The following is a 17754-nucleotide window of genomic DNA, read 5'->3' as shown; positions in this document are numbered from 1 at the left end:
TCAAATATTGATAGAAACTAGTCGCAAATAGGTTATCTCTTCTTCTGATCTTAGTCCAGTTAGAGATGTTTTGCGTATGGAAGAAACATGTAGATCATTGAAGAGAGTTTTCGAGTGAAATGCTGAAGGATTCGATTTCGGGTTTGTGTTTAATGAACATTTCGGTATAGAATAGTCACTGCCTACATTACAAGCAAAGCCTTGTCTCTGTAATAACATTAAGGAAGAACTGGAAGGGAACTGCATAAATGTCTGATCAGCTAATGTTCGGAAGTTCATCAAGTGAACATCACACGGAAGTGGTTTGGACACGAGAAATACTTCTGATCGTAACTGATCTTGTTTAATACTAGTATCACTGGATTCTAAAATGAAAATATTAGGAGGGTAGTTAAGACCATTCGATAATTGGTTGGCAACCAAGCTTGGACTTTGATACAATGATGGATCAACACTTGAAATGTCTTCCAAAAGCAACCAGTACTTGCATAGGGTTCTTTTGTTATCAACTATTCCCTCTCCCATACCTCTCGCATCATCATATAGCGTTCTCCTATCCAGCATAACTTCAAGCCAGCCAGGTTGCCAAGCTGCTGCTCCCTGAGCATGATTCACCAGGAGTGTAAGGCGACGGTCTGGATCCTGTATAAATGCTGATGTTGTGATGGGGAAGTAGTTGCCTTCAATATTGATTCGTTCTACTTTCACTCTCCGTTGCATACTCAATCCGTTTAGATCTGTATAGAACTCGGGCGGTTCTCCGTTCATAAGATCTGAGTTGAATCTCATAAAAAGTTCAGTTTCTCTATTTTTGGGAGGAATATCAAAGTCCACAATGTTTTCTATGTAAATTCCCTGGGAAAGTGGCCCTGAAACGTGATATATTGTGATTGTATGAACCAGTAAGTTCCCATAGAGTACGATCAGTTGTGAAGAGACAGGACCTGACGTAATCACAATTTTGTGATTGGGAATGTCATCGAGGATTTCTCTTTCTGAATCTCTAGTGTTTGGTTCTGGCATGAAGAGATATGCACCACTGTGGAACTGGGCGGAAGTGTATGCAGAGAACTCAAGTCCGCAGTGGGTCACTTTATTGGTTTTCTTCTGTGTTATTGATCTGAGAAGCCCAGAGTTACCATCGATTAGAAGCTTTAGTACATGATTTTCAAGTTGAATATCACCAGTTAACATATTCTTTGTGATGAATGAAGAATGGCGATGACATTTCTTGCAATACACGATAGCATGCGCCTCAAGGTTTTGTTTTCTTGGAATGACTTCGATGGTATACACCATAAGGGATAAAGGTGGTAGTTCAACTACAAATTCTAGTTCATACTGATTCCTAACCATTTCAATAGTTGTTTCACTTGGCTGTTCTGCAGTAGTCTCTGGTTGTGAGCTATTCCACACTGGATTTATTTGATAGATAACAGGTCCTCCATCAGGACTCAATACTCGAACATTTGGTTTCGATACTTTCAGTCTAATGACATCTTGCCGGTGTTGACCAAGAGAATTAAAGAGGACTACTTTCTTTGGTTCATCATTATGGAAATTGATCACTATTTTATGAGGAAGTTTCTCATAAGACTCTCTATCAGAGGATGGTACGAGGAGACACGTATTTGAAGAAGAAGGAGTGTTATCAGAGTGAAGCAACAAACTCTGAGCGGAAAATCCCTGAACAAATATGCTATCTTGAATTCCCTCATACAATTTCAAAGCATAATCATGCATTACGTAAGCTTTGGATGTTCCTGTTATGGCATCGTGATGTTGGAACAATCCTAGACTTTGCCTCGCTCTTACCAGCTTCTCGTAATCCCTCTCCAGAACTTTCACAGTGTTATTGTAACATTGCTTGCGGGCTTTATTGAGAGCTACTGTGTATAAGATCTCTGCAGACCTCAGATTGCTCTCAAGTTCTCTATCCAAGATTTTCCAATAGGGTCTCGTCGTATAATATCCACTCCAATATGCTGGTCGACCTTCAGCAAAAATGTCACTGTAAACAAAGAAATCACCTTTCAAAAGATCTCTGCAGACCTCAGATTGCTCTCAAGTTCTCTATCCAAGATTTTCCAATAGGGTCTCGTCGTATAATATCCACTCCAATATGCCGGTCGACCTTCAGCAAAAATGTCACTGTAAACAAAGAAATCACCTTTTAACGTTTTGAAACTCGACATTCGTTCTCTCACGGCATTGAAATAATCGGATGGCGTTCCAAAGGAAACTTCAGCATTGTAAATGTGCTTGTGTGAGTTGATATAGTCAAACAGTTTCTTGTAGTTTCTATATTGCTGATCCCATTCCATATCCCTATCATATCGGAAATCATCTCCCAACAGAGTCATGACAGTATTGTGAGGGAACAAAGATCCAGTTCTTCCATACTCCTCCAGGAGAGTTTCAGCTTTCTGTTTAACATTCTCATTATCAATAGGAACAGAACGCATGGAGTATTCTGTGTATTCGTGAAATAATCGGATGGCGTTCCAAAGGAAACTTCAGCATTGTAAATGTGCTTGTGTGAGTTGATATAGTCAAACAGTTTCTTGTAGTTCCTATATTGTTGATCCCATTCCATATCCCTATCATATCGGAAATCATCTCCAAGTAGAGTCATGACTGTATTGTGAGGAAACAAAGATCCAGTTCTTCCATACTCCTCCAGGAGAGTTTCAGCTTTCTGTTTAACATTCTCATTATCAATGGGAACAGAACGCATGGAGTATTCTGTGTATTCTCCTGGAACTTTACGGAAATCATAGCTGAGACATATCTGAGGATGAGGGCCACACGAGTGCTTGATAGAGTAGATATCAAACGGCATATTATGAACGAGGAAGTCCGTATGTCCGTCATTATCCCAGGTTTGTCTCCACTTGAAGTCTCCCATCTCTTGTTCCGCAAACCATCGCTTCCATGCGTAGTGGATGCGTTGAATGACGGCCCCTCCTTCAAATCCCGAGGACTTCAACAGATACGGAACGGTAGCACCATGACCGAACGGGTCGACAGACCAGCCACTCCTGGGTTGGATGCCAAGGTTATTCTTCAACCATTGATGACCTGGAACAGAACAAACAGAAGATAATTAATGACAGAGCAAAGGCAAACGGAAGCAATAATGGTGTCAGTGAATTAGTCAAAAGGGAAGGGAAAAAACCTTTTGAATTCTCTTTTGTACATTTTTTAAAAAACATAAAAGAAAGGGAAAAAACGAATTAATCACTTTAGCACATTAATTTATTCACACCAGCTTTATTCAAAGTGAAGCTTTTTTCAACTCTTTTATTTTTTATCATACAAAAGAAACTTCCGTGACAAGTGCGTGTGGAAAGGTAGTTTTTAAAAAATAATACACCTTGCCTTTTTTTTCAGGTGTTTCCTTTTTTACCTTTTTGAATCCCAAGCTCCCTATTACACAAACAACATGTTCTGTCTTTCAATTCAAAATCTGCAACGTGTACTCCCAACATGTTTAACGCAATGGGAGTTAAACTTTCTGAACACATACTCAAAGTTCAGGAGCACATACAAGGGAAATGTCAGGTATTGACCCAAACCCCAAACTTTTGAAATACAAGAAGGTTGGGTTTTTGATACTACGTACATATGTACATACAGAGGTACATAATACGTTGTAAAGGTTGAAATTTATGCTAGGAAATCTTGTTATCCCTTCCTATGAACAGCTTTAGTGAGAGCACCGACAACATGTTCTGTCTTTCAATTCAAAATCTGCAACGTGTGCTCCCAACATGTTTAACGCAATGGGAGTTAAACTTTCTGAACACATACTCAAAGTTCAGGAGCACATACCTACAAGGGGAATGTCAGATATTGACCCAAACCCTAAACTTTTGAAATACAAGAAGGTTGGGTTTTGATACTACGTATGTACATACAGAGGTATATAATACGTTGTAAAGGTTGAAATTTATGCTAGGAAATCTTGTTATCCTTCCTATGAACAGCTTTTTGACCAAAGTAGAAGCTGATCTTTTTACATGCTTTTTTAGAAGGAGCTAAGGTGTACAATGACGAAAAGGGGAAAAACCTTGATAATATCATGATATGATATAACATTATGTCCTTTGCCATGGAACATTATTACATAAAAAACATACCCAAGCCAATAAATCCACTAATCCATTTCTCCTCACTCAGCTTTTGTTTATAACGAATTGCCGTTTTTATATGTGGCGTACACCGGCCTTTATTTACAAACGAATGTTTTATATGGCATACTAAATCAGTCTTTGTGTCTACGACAATCACATTCAAATGACAATACATCGCGCATGCAATGGGTCTTGAAGACAGTGACATGGACGTGCCTTTTGCATGTTTAATATGCGAATTTAATATGCATGTGTACATACGCGATGCATGAGTACATGTACATACGGGAATTATTGTAGATGTGTACTCCTACATAGAACTGACACTTTGGCACTTTATTGTTCCGTCATATATTGTAAGTCATGCAAAATATGTTGTACTTGCAAGTCATACTGGTAGGCGATCCATAATGTACAATTGTACATGTTTTCATAAACATAACGAAATTGTTGAGTTTTAACCTAAAATTGAAGGTCACATTATTCGTGACGCAAATGCCTACCACTACCTCTTGAAGACAGTGACATGGACGTGCCTTTTGCATGTTTAATATGCGAATTTAATATGCATGTGTACATACGCGATACATGAGTACATGTATATACGGGAATTATTGTACATGTGTACTCCTACATAGAACTGACACTTTGGCACTTTATTGTTCCGTCATATGTTGTAAGTCATGCAAAATATGTTGTAAAAGTCATGCAAAAAATGTTGTACTTGCAAGTCATACTGGTAGGCGATCCATAATGTACAATTGTACATACGTTTTCATAAACATAACGAAATTGTTGAGTTTTAACCTAAAATTGAAGGTCATATTATTTGTGACGCGAATGCCTACCACTACCAACCACACAACATGTCGTTCCGCTACCTATACACTTAGATAAATTTTATGACTTGAACAAGACTCGAACCACCAAACCAAGTCCACTGCGTTAACTAATGATAACCAATACACCACTGAGATTGGTTTCCGAAAAAGCCGATTTGAAAGATTTCTGACCAACCGAATAGAAGAATATCTTCTGTTCAAAAAGAAGCAAAAACCCTGGCAGTGATCCTCAGGCTAAAAAACTTGAACAAGACTCGAACCACCAAACCAAGTCCACTGCGTTAACTAATAATAACCAATACACCACTGAGATTGGTTTCCGAAAAAGCCGATTTGAAAGATTTCTTTCTGACCAACCGAATAGAAGAATATCTTCTGTTCAAAAGGAAGCAAAAGCCCTGGCAGCGATCCTCAGGCTAAAAAAAAGAAGAAGAAAAAACAACTTGTTAGAAAGTCTAAAAAACATGCAAAAGCAATCATGAAAATAAAATACCAGGAAAACGAGGGAGAGAAAAAATATGAAGAAGTGAATTAGGACATAATCAGGTGGAATATAAGAGCACAATTTACTTACTTGCCTACCTTTTGTAAATAACTTACTTACCTACATTTTTTTCCATGTAAATTGCCCTGACGGGAAAGAGCGAAAGTAATATTTCTTCATTACCCAGAAGAGAAAAAATAAATTTTTAGTCCATGGCTACGTCAAAAAATAGAGTAACGAAGTTATTTACAAATTTTCAGCAAGTAAAAATTTATACAAATGTAATAAAGCGTAATAAAAACATAAAACACAGTATTTAAGAAGAAAGGTTGTAAAAAGCACAGGCAGAAAGGAGAGAGGAACGAAAGAAAAGTTAAGTGAACATTATGTTCAGAATAAAAACGGGGGAAAGTTCAAAAGCTGGAACAAAATATTGGTTACTCTTTACAAGAGACGAAGGAAAGTAGAAGAACTAGAGACGAAGTAAAGTAGAAGAACAAGAGACGAAGTAAGAACAAACCAAACGCGCAAAATAGAGGAAAGTTCAAGTATATGCTATGAATTAAGGTTAAACAAACAAATGCAAACAAAGGAACGCGTTATTAACTTGTAAAATAATAGAGGTTTTGCATGAGAAACGTATACAAAGGGTGTTGGAAGCAGGCTCTGCCCCAGACTGAATGGCAACGTACTAAATGCTGAATGCTATGTTTCAATGCTATTATTTGTGCAACAGAGTTAAAAAATCAAGATGTTGAGTTTATCTGTAAGCTCCAAGCCTAACGTATGAACCTCGCTTCCCCTACTATACAGTGTTGCCAAACTCAACACAATCAGGGGAAGGTAGCACAATATAGAACCCCTATACATACCGTTCCAGTAATCTTGAGTTTATCCGTAAGCTCCAAGCCTAACGTATGAACCTCGCTTCCCCTACTATACAGTGTTGCCGATACGAACTACTATACAGTGTTGCCAAACTCAACACAATCAGGGGAAGGTAGCACAATATGGAACCCTCCAGCCACTCACTATCATGGACCTTTTCAGCCGTACACAGATGGACCTTTTCAGCCGTGCCTGTCAGGTCGACCTGATAGTGTGTGTGCTCATCGGGTGTAAGGTATACCTGATCAGGTGTACCTGCCAGGTCTATACCTGATAGTGAGTGGCTGGCCTTAGACAGTACCTACAAATTTATGAGGAACTAAAAAATCTAAAAATAGATAGAGAAGTTACGTCAGTAGCAATACTTAGCATTATCAGAACTCTGTTAGATATCAGACAAGATGGAAAAACGAAAATAAATACGAACTCTCTCAAACTTTTCAATTTACTCGAGAATATTTCTCGGAGAAACTTCATAAAGGAGGACTGGAGATTGCAAAGGGGAAATGGAGGTTGCAAAGGGGTACTGCAGATTGCAAAGGAGGACTGGAGATTGCAAAGGAGGACTGGAGATTGCAAAGGAGGACTGGAGATTGCAAAGGGGAAATGGAGATTGCAAAGGGGTACTGAAGATTGCAAAGGAGGACTGGAGATTGCAAATGGGTACTGGAGATTTCAAAGGGGTACTGAAGATTGCAAATGGGGACTGGAGATTGCAAAGGGGAAATGAAGATTGCAAAGGGGTACTGGAGATTGCAAATGGGGACTGGAGATAGTAAAGGGGAACTGGAGATTTCAAAGGGGAATAGGAGATAAAGGACGACTAGAGATGATAAAGGGAGGTAGGAGTCTGAAGAGTTTTGTAGGAGGAGAATTTGCACAATAAAGTCGACCATACAACTCTTGGTAGTATTTACTTAGTCTCTCTCGATTTCTCCTGTGTCTCTCTCTAATCCCTGGGAAATTTGCAGGAGCCCTTTCTGTTCTCATCTAGGGATTGACTACTGGATTATAAAGCCGGCTTGCTAGAAATGATTTTCAGGTAGAAATTCTTAAGAAGCTCCATGGGAAAACTTTGTTTACATTTCCATTGTTTGAAAATTTTGTGTTTACCTCCAAAAAAATTTTCAATGCGTTTCTTCTCAGTTCCCGTCATAGTGTGGGGATGTGTTTCCCGCTTCTTTTTGGCAGTATGACAGGCGTGTTTTGAATATTTTCTACAGGTTGTAAACGCCCTGAAGCCCTAAATCCTGAGCGAAAAGAATCTGGGACCTCATATTCCTTAATATTAAAACACTCTGGGACACTAAATTATCTGCAGGTTTCCAAATAAATACTTTACCTCTAGTGAGTGCAGAGTGAATTAAAGAATTCAATTTTACAGAGTGCATTTATTTTTTTTATTTTTAACTTTAGTAAATTTCAGTTGAAAGTTTTGGATTTAGTCTACCATGATAAAACTTTCAGTCAATGTATGCCATGTTTATGCTCGACATAAAACTGTGGACTTGGAGTACCAGAATAAATTAAATAGGTAGCAACATTCTATTCTATTCTAACTCTATTATATGCTATTTCTATTCCATTGCAATCTATTCCTTTATTTCCTTTCTATTTCTAGTCTATTCAATACTGGAAAACAGTCATCCCAAACTCTCGACTGTTTCTCCTGATTAAAAAGCATCGTCAGACCAACTGATGGAAAACCTTTTCTGTCCTCCATGACAAATTACTATGGTCCGATATTTTTCTACTCAATGTATGCCATGTTTATGCTCGACATAAAACTGTGGACTTGGAGTACCAGAATAAATAAAATAGGTAGCAACATTCTATTCTATTGTAACTCTATTATATGCTATTTCTATTCCATTGCAATCTATTCCTTTATTTCCTTTCTTTTTCTAGTCTATTCAATACTGGAAAACAATCATCCCAAACGCTCGACTGTTTCTGCTGATTAAAAAGCATCGTCAGACCAACTCTCTCAAAAAATCATTGTCTTAATTTTCATAATTAGAAAACAAAACAATAGCAGCACAAAAAGGTTTAGAACACGAGGCAAAAGTTCTGAGAATGAAGGGAGAAAATTTGAGCGAGAAAAAAAGCAATGTTAAAGGAGAGGTGAAGAAATTACGAAATTAGTGATAAAGAAACGGAAGGAGAAGTGGATGGTAAAGAGGAGGATGGAGGTGGAGAAATGAGTGATAAAGAAAGGGTAGGTGAGAATGAAGGGAGAAAATTTGAGCGAGAAAAAAAGCAATGTTAAAGGAGAGGTGAAGAAATTACGAAATTAGTGATAAAGAAACGGTAGTAAAAATGGATGGTAAAGAGGAGGATGGAGGTGAAGAAATGAGTGATAAAGAAAGGGTAATAGGAGACAAGAAAGAGTGGAGGGAAGAGGTACAAAAGGGGGAAAAAGTTACAAAAGAGTTGAGGTAGGTCCCTATAAACTCTATAAAGCCTGCTTGCTAGAAATGATTTTCAGGTAGAAATTCTTAAGAAGCTCTATGGGAAAACTTTGTTTACATTTCCATTGTTTGAAAATTTTGTGTTTACCTCCAAAAAAAAAAAATTCAATGCGTTTCTTCTCAGTTCCCGTCATATTGTGGGGATGTGTTTCCCGCTTCTTTTTGGTAGTATGACAGGCGTGTTTTGAATATTTTCTACAGGTTGTAAACGCCCTGAAGCCCTAAATCCTGAGCGGAAAGAATCTCGGACCTCATATTCTTTTTGGCAGTATGACAGGCGTGTTTTGAATATTTTCTACAGGTTGTAAACGCCCTGAAGCCCTAAATCCTGAGCGGAAAGAATCTGGGACCTCATATTCCATAATATTAATATTAATGACTTGAACAAGACTCGAACCACCAAACCAAGTCCACTGCGTTAACTAATAATAACCAATACACCACTGAGATTGGTTTCCGAAAAAGCTGATTTGAAAGATTTCTGACCAACCGAATAGAAGAATATCTTCTGTTCTGAAGCAAAAACCCTGGAAGCGATCCTCAGGCTAAAAAAAGAAGAAGAAAAAACAACTTGTTAGAAAGTGTAAAAAACATGCAAAAGCAATCATGAAAATAAAATACCAGGAAAACGAGATAGAGAAAAAAATATGAAGAAGTGAATTAGGACATAATCAGGTGGAATATAAGAGCACAATTTACTTACTTGCCTACCTTTTGTAAATAACTTACTTACCTACAATTTTTTTTCATGTAAATTGCCCTAACGGGAAAGAGCGAAAGTAATATTTTTCCATTACCCAGAAGAGAAAAAAATAAATTTTTAGTCCATGGCAACGTCAAAAAATAGAGTAACGAAGTTATTTACAAATTTTCAGCAAGTAAAAATTTATACAAATGTAATAAAGCGTAATAATAACCCGAGCATAATGGTCATGAATGGAAAATGCTGAAAAATAGGTTAAAAACTAGAAGAGCATCCCCTTCGTAGCGTCGAAGTAAGTTATATTTTCCGGTTCGGTATTTAAAACGACAGGAAAAGACGAGGGTACCGGGAGAAAATGGTTCAAGCGAGTGCTCGTTAAATATGAACAGGGAAAAGCATTAACCTAGATAATGAAAAAAAATATAAAAACAATAACTTGGAAACATGAATTATTGAAGACATCGCGAGAAGTGCCAAGGAGTGGAAATTATTGCAATCATGTTTAATAGTTGCTGTATTGCTAAGTGTAAATTTATATCGGTGCTACAATAAGATGAGGGGAAACATTATGGCAAACGCGACCCATGACTGAAAAGGATGGGTTTAGCTTCTACGAATCTACATAGACAAAAAGCCCACTCTGAGGATTATGTGTTCGGGCAAACAGCCCTAAAGATGGGTTAATGTCTAAAAAGAGGAAATATTGGTTTGCTTGCCAAGCAGAATTCAATTTCCAGTCTCAGAATCTCAGATAGAGAACGTGAAATTTCCAGAACATCCCAAGCAAAGGAAACCCTAAAATTTCCAAATTCACAAAGGCAAAGGTAAGGTACTAATTAGAGGCAATGAATACAACCTATCAATAATTAATTAACAAGAGGAGAAACAAGGAACTTTACTAAGAATACGGGGAGATATAGGTAATTGTGGGATTCAGAATATTCAGATTCTTCGAAATTTGCTCTAAGCAATCTACACACATATGTCTTACATCAGTACATATCTCTTACATCAGTGGCGTCTCCAGAATAGAACCTAGGGGATGCACCAATTCCCTTCCTCTCTACGGTTATCTTTTCTCACCCCCCCTTAAAAATTACAAAAAATAGTAAGTGATTCTTGGTTATTCAACCTGGATTATAAGACTACTATTAGGTCAGCATACGTTTATAGTATAAACCCATTTTGGCACAATTTATATGAGTTTATACTGTAGCCCATATGTAAAAAGTTTCTACTATAAACCCAGAAAAATAAAGTGTGCCGAAATAGCTTCCCCTTTTGAAAATCTTGCGGCACAGCACTGCTTTTACATAGCGAACACAATATCTTGAAACATAAAATTATTTCAAATATTACAATGTGTATACGCCTCACAATAATGAGATTCGAGGGAAAAATCTGAAAGTTAAGATTCACATGTCTTAAGATATGGATACAATACAAAGTTAAGATATAGACATGTAATACATACAATACAAAGTTAAGATATAGAGACATGAGGAACACATGGAAACTTAATATCTGAACACAAATAATGGCATATTCAGTTTCAAAGGGAAAATTCAAAACAGTAGACAGGGTGTGACTGAAGACTGTCGTGTACAGGGTGGAATACACAATGGTCTTCGAGTCGGTGTCGGTTCCGATTTAATGTTCTGCGAAACACCAGAGACCTTTGTGGTGATGAGACTAACGCCAATAGGTATAATAAATGAGGTTTTTAGTTATTAGGAATTAAGAAAAATTGAGGTTTTAGGACTTTTTTTTTCTTCTTCTTCTTTTCTGTCCCCAACTTTAAGTGGTAGGGATCTGATGAATTAGCTCTTTCGCCTGACTACTGAACTTTTCTTTTACTGTGAGCCTTATGTTCCTATAAAGAGAATTCCATAACTGCAGATTCATGATAGAAGTATTGACGCATTGAAATTTCCAGGATTATCAGAGTACCAATGGTGATGGTATGGATGGTGCTATCCTGTATTAGGTGTTCCAGATAAATCAGGATTCCCTGGAAATATTGAGGCCCTTAGGACTGTAGGGTATTGAAAATAGGTTCATTTTTCTACTTTTTATATTAAAACAATAAAAAAAGAGAATGAACAGAATTCTCTGGAATTGCTGGAGGTAGGTACTTAACCCGTTCTAGAGAGGGAGCGAAACTGTTGGAAAAATTCGTAATCCCCCGGGAATCGAACATGCGATTTCCGGCTCCATGGAGTTTCACACTGGTAGGTAGGTAATGCCACCACTAATTAATGCTAATATGAAGTGTAGTTTCTGAATTTTTCTCACGAGGCGAATTGCAACTCAAACTTAAAAAGAAAGAGCCAAACTTTATTTTGACACTCTCGGGAATTGAACCTGGGTTCTCCGGCTCTCAAATCTCCACCCTGTACGTAAAAGCAGGTGTATATCATTCTGATAGGTTGTAAACTGGAACACACATCGCAAAAAGATTAACTTGTAAAATAATAGAGGTTTTGCATGAGAAACGTATACAAAGGGTGTTGGAAGCAGGGATTTCTAACGCTCTGCCCCAGACTGAATGGCAACGTACTAAATGCTGAATGCTATGTTTCAATGCTATTATTTGTGCAACAGAGTTAAGTAGCTTACGTCCTTGGGTCCTTGGCCGGTGAACATAAAATTCGGAATGTCCGCAAAACTTGATGTTTTTTCTCATAGAAAATAACCCGAGCATAATGGTCATGAATGGAAAATGCTGAAAAATAGGTTAAAAACTAGAAGAGCATCCCCTTCGTCGCGTCGAAGTAAGTTATATTTTCCGGTTCGGTATTTAAAACGACAGGAAAAGACGAGGGTACCGGGAGAAAATGGTTCAAGCGAGTGCTCGTTAAATATGAACAGGGAAAAGCATTAACCTAGATAATGAAAAAAAATATAAAAACAATAACTTTGAAACATGAATATTATTGAAGACATCGCGAGAAGTGCCAAGGAGTGGAAATTATTGCAATCATGTTTAATAGTTGTATTGCTAAGTGTAAATTTATATCGGTGCTACAATAAGATAAGGGGAAACATTATGGCAAAAACATGACCCATGGGTGAAAAGGATGGGTTCAGACTGAAAAGGATGGCTTCTACGAATCTACCATACACAAAAATCTCACTCCGAGGATTAGGTGTAGGGGCAAACAGCCCTAAAGGATGGATTAATGACTGGAAAGAGGAAATATTGGTTTACTTGCCAAGCAGAATTCAATTTCCAGTCTCAGAATCTCAGATAGAGAACGTGAAATTTCCAGAACATCCCAAGCAAAGGAAACCCTAACAATCATGTTTAATAGTTGCTGTATTGCTAAGTGTAAATTTATATCGGTGCTACAATAAGATGAGGGGAAACATTATGGCAAACGCGACCCATGACTGAAAAGGATGGGTTTAGCTTCTACGAATCTACATAGACAAAAAGCCCACTCTGAGGATTATGTGTTCGGGCAAACAGCCCTAAAGATGGGTTAATGTCTAAAAAGAGGAAATATTGGTTTGCTTGCCAAGCAGAATTCAATTTCCAGTCTCAGAATCTCAGATAGAGAACGTGAAATTTCCAGAACATCCCAAGCAAAGGAAACCCTAAAATTTCCAAATTCACAAAGGCAAAGGTAAGGTACTAATTAGAGGCAATGAATACAACCTATCAATAATTAATTAACAAGAGGAGAAACAAGGAACTTTACTAAGAATACGGGGAGATATAGGTGATTGTGAGATTCAGAATATTCAGATTCTTCGAATAGGAATAATGGGAAATTTGCTGTAAGCCATTTACATACATAATATGTCTTACATTAGTGGCGTCTCCTGAATGGAAGCTACGAGAGCAGCCCTTATTTTTCTCACCTCCCTACTTACCGCTTACCCAAAATTGCAAATGGGGACTGGAGATTGTAAAGGGGTACTGGAGATTGCAAAGGGGTACTGGAGATTGCAAAGGGGTACTAGAGATTGCAAATGGGGACTGGAGATAGTAAAGGGGAACTGGAGATTTCAGAGGGGAATATGAGATAAAGGACGACTAGAGATGGTAAAGGGAGGTAGGAGTCTGAAGAGTTTTGTAGGAGGAGAATTTCCACAATAAAGTCGACCATACAACTCTTGGTAGTATTTACTTAGTCTCTCTCGATTTCTCCTGTCTCTCTCTCTAATCCCTGGGAAATTTACAGGAGCCCTTTCTGTTCTCATCTAGGGATTTGACTATTGGATCTTAGGATATTTGGGGCCCATTTTGATCTTCGTACTTCATACTAGGGCAGTAGATACCCAGGTATCCGGTTACTAAATAAATTATTCTGGTAAGAGCAGGGTATTCAAAGGCTTCGGATCTTCAGACTGATTGTCTTACTTCTAAAAAAAAAAAAGTCGTAGCCAGTCGACATCGACTGGAAATAGGATCAATGGATTTTGGTGAATAAAAAAAATAAATAAATAAAAAAAAAGTTGTAGTGTACACAAGTATTTCAGAAGAGATCGACCCTTAATACAAAGTACACTGGAAAAATAATTCAAATTGGATTATGCTTTATGATTATTGGATTATGCTGCAACGTTTCCAATAGTAAAAAAAATGAAAGTTCGAAAAATGAATGTTACTAATCCTCGGACTAGAGGACTTAAAAGGGTCACCAGTATTCCCATTCAATCTGGGGGAAAAAGACACGATTAGGGAAAAATTTAATTACACCAGTCATTTATTTGTCTTGCATTTTTCATTCTTTCCCTCTCCTACCTTTTTCCCATTAATTTCTTCCACTAGTACCTTACCTTCTCGTCCTCCTTCTCTTCCCAACTCTCTTTGTCGTTATTCTCTTTCTTCCCCTCCCACGCTATCTTCTTTTTCTTCTCTTCACCCCTTCCCCTCTTGTCCTTTTTCCATTTGTCCTCTCCCTCTTTATCCCCCTCTCCTTTCTTCTCCTTCTCTTTCCAATCCTAACCATCTTTCCTATTTTGTCATTATTTTCTTTCGCCTCCTCCGCTACCTTTTCCTCATTAATTCCTCCCCTCCTTTTCTCATTCTATTTCTCCCCCTCTTCTTTAATCTTTCTATTCCGACTCTTTCCTACCCTCCTCCGCATTCTCTTTCTTCTCCTCCTACGCTATCTCCTTTTTCTTCTGCTCATCCTCTCTATCCTTCTCCTTTTCTGTAGCTCTGATATTTATGTCATTAGAAAATCCTTCACGTTGAAAACCCATCTTGTGGGTGGCTAATGTAGGTGACTTCCAAATCAGAGGTCGGGAAATGTTACCCCGGTGAGAAAGAATTGAATTCGTCAATTCAATTCAATGCCCGTAGTTGAATGTTTTCTTCTTCTCTGGTATATTATAACTGCTATGTATGGCATAGTCTGGGAAAATTGCATGAAAAACAACCGAGTTTTCGGGTCTTAAAGTTCTTTTTAAATTTGGTTCTCCGCTGATCACGCTTGGAGAAAGTCCAGGGCGCTCTATTTTAGGTTCTTTTTACGAACCCTTTTCAAACTGTGTTTAGGGCAGTTCTTAAAATTTATAACCTTCACTGAGGAGTGTTAAAGGGCTTGTTAAATTTCACCTTGACACACTTTTTCTTCTTCTTTTTCCTCTCCTCCTTCTTCTCCTTCATCTCTTTCTTCTCCTCCTCCTCTTCTTCTTCATCCTCCTCTTTCTTCCCCTTCTTCTCCTTCAATTTCTTCTTTCTTCTTCTTCTTCATTTCTTTTCTTTCTTTCATTTTTAATGCCATCATCATCATTTCATTATTTCTCGTTATTTGATTTGCTTTGACAGTTTCGTTGACAAACAGATGTTCCGTCTTGTTACAAACAGCATTGTTAAAGGAAATGGCCTTTCAAACTGTCTTTAGGGCAGTTCTTAAAATTCATAACCTTCACTGAGGAGTGTTAAAGGGCTTGTTAAATTTCACCTTGACACACTTTTTCTTCTTCTTTTTCCTCTCCTCCTCCTCCTCTTCTTCTTCTTCCTTCTCCTTCATTTCTTTTCTTTCTTTCTTCATTTTTAATGACATCATCATCATCATCATCATTTCAGTATTTCTCGTTATTTGATTTGCTTTGACAGTTTCGTTGACAAACAGATGTTCCGTCTTGTTACAAACAGCATTGTTAAAGGAAATGGCAAACTTGATGGTTATTATTTGATTCAATATGAAAAGGAACTAGTTTTCCTACCCTTCTTTTGGCCTTCAGGGGGAGGAATGAATGGAGAAATAGAAAGAGAAGGTAAGATAGCATCAATCTCAGTGGTGGAGTGGTTAACACGATGGACTTCGGGTCTAGAGGTCGGTGGTTCCAGCCCATGTAAAGTCATAAAATTCATCGAGTTGAGTTACATGGGGAACTAAATTTGTGACAAGCATTCGTTAACTCGACAAGGTGTCAGTTCTACTTTTCGCGATTCTAGAAACCGATACACAAAACCGGGCAATAACTACAGAAGTCTTACTGTGTGTTCTAAAGCTGTGTCCACACATAGTCAACGTTGACCGAAATAGTACACTGCCTCGACAACATAGATTCACCTCGTTGATCGACGGCGTCGACTATGTGTGGTGTGTGGACACAGCTTAAGCGAGTTTACAAAAACTCGGTTAAGTCTCTCCCTTTGACTTTCTAGGAAAGTCAGGTACCTATTTATTCTGTTTGGTAGCAATTTAATTTCGCCAAGACAAATAGAAAACTTTTCAATATTGTGCGGGAGTTTCGGAATTTCCAATTCAGCTGTGTCCACACATAGTCAACGTTGACCGAAATAGTACACTGCCTCGACAACATAGATTCACCTCGTCGATCGACGGCGTCGACTATGTGTGGTGTGTGGACAGAGCTTAAGCGAGTTTACCAAACTTGGTTAAGTCTCTCCCTTTGACTTTCTAGGAAAGTCAGGTATTTATTCTGTTTGGTAGCAATTTAATTTCGCCAAGACAAATAGAAAACTTTTCAATATTGTGCGGGAGTTTCGGAATTTCCAATTCACTTTGTTTGGGAAAATGCCGCCACTCTGTGTGGAGATTAGATAGAGATTAAAGCAAAAACTTTTGCCTGGTTTGAATTTATATTTCAATTTATGCATCAAAGGGATTAAATTTTAGGTCGGTCATGTTTTAGGGTATTTATTTTAATTATTTCTGTTTCCAGTTCTGAGAATTCGGTGAGCGTTTCTGAACTTCCGTTATCTAAAATAATTACAAATCTAATCTTCTGTGACCTTTTTGCTCTTGGTTTTGTCTCTTTCCGTGTCCCCTCTCCCCTTTTCCTCTCTCTCTCTATCACTCATCACTCCTATTGACTTGAATAAGGGTTAAGTCTTTTCCTCACTCTCTCTCTCTCACTCATCTCTCCTATTGACTTGAATAAGGGTTAAGTCTTTTCCTCTCTCTCTCACTCATCTCTCCTATTGACTTGAATAAGGGTTAAGTCTTTTCCTCACTCTCTCTCTCTCACTCATCTGTCCTATTGACTTGAATAAGGGTTAAGTCTTTTCCTCACTCACTCTCTCTCTCACTCATCTCTCCTATTGACTTGAATAAGGGTTAAGTCTTTTCCTCACTCTCTCTCTCTCACTCATCTCTCCTATTGACTTGAATAAGGGTTAAGTATGACATCCAAGTATAATAGTAACCCTTCCTTATGCCCTACCAATTAGCCCTAACCCAAATCTAGGTACTCTTTCCAAGATGCTTTTTGATAGATTTCAATGATATACAAACAACCTAAGAGGTTACCTCATCAGCCATTTTTTTCTTCATTTATTTTATTTTTAATAGAGGTTCCATTTATTTTAGTTTTCCCTACTTGGTAAGAGGTGGGCCATCTTTTGATACTTTTTTGAGATTGAAAACAAAACCACTAGGTATATCTGGCCAAATTTACAACTCAGAAAATTAATACAAGTAGTCTACGAGAATATTATGTAGTACGAGTAAGAGTATGTATGTAGTTCTCAGAGAAAATGTATGTAGTATTTATGTACTTTTCAGAAGACAAAACTCTTTGTTCTGTTTCGGGGTTAGCTATTCCGGAGTTACATTATTCAGCATCAGGTAACTAGCTTTCATTTCGTTCCCATCTTGACACACATATCCATTAAGCAATTTGTCACATCACGGGAAAATAAGGAGAGCAAAACTAAAAGCTTTTTCCACCTTTGTTACTCTTCGTAGAACAATGCATGCCCAAAGATGTCGTCGTAATACGAAGCATGAAAATAGAGTTC

The 17754-nt window shown here is 37.8% G+C and overlaps 1 protein-coding gene across 1 annotated transcript in view; it reads right to left on the bottom strand.

The window, feature by feature from the left end:
- Positions 1–17754, bottom strand: part of LOC103510204 (alpha-mannosidase 2x) — a gene marked incomplete at its 5' end in the record, with an annotated part of 35705 nt that continues 17951 nt past the window's right edge. The window contains 3 exon segments of the mRNA XM_026824321.1: positions 1–1985; positions 2135–2475; positions 2478–3081. Coding sequence (XP_026680122.1) covers positions 1–1985; positions 2135–2475; positions 2478–3081 — 2930 coding nt within the window.

Source organism: Diaphorina citri, unplaced genomic scaffold, assembly GCF_000475195.1.
Source record: "Diaphorina citri unplaced genomic scaffold, Diaci psyllid genome assembly version 1.1 scaffold573, whole genome shotgun sequence".
Classification (NCBI taxonomy): Eukaryota; Metazoa; Arthropoda; class Insecta; order Hemiptera; family Psyllidae; genus Diaphorina; species Diaphorina citri.
Note: the sequence above shows the minus strand (reverse complement) of the source record. Positions and strands in the feature narration are given on the sequence as shown.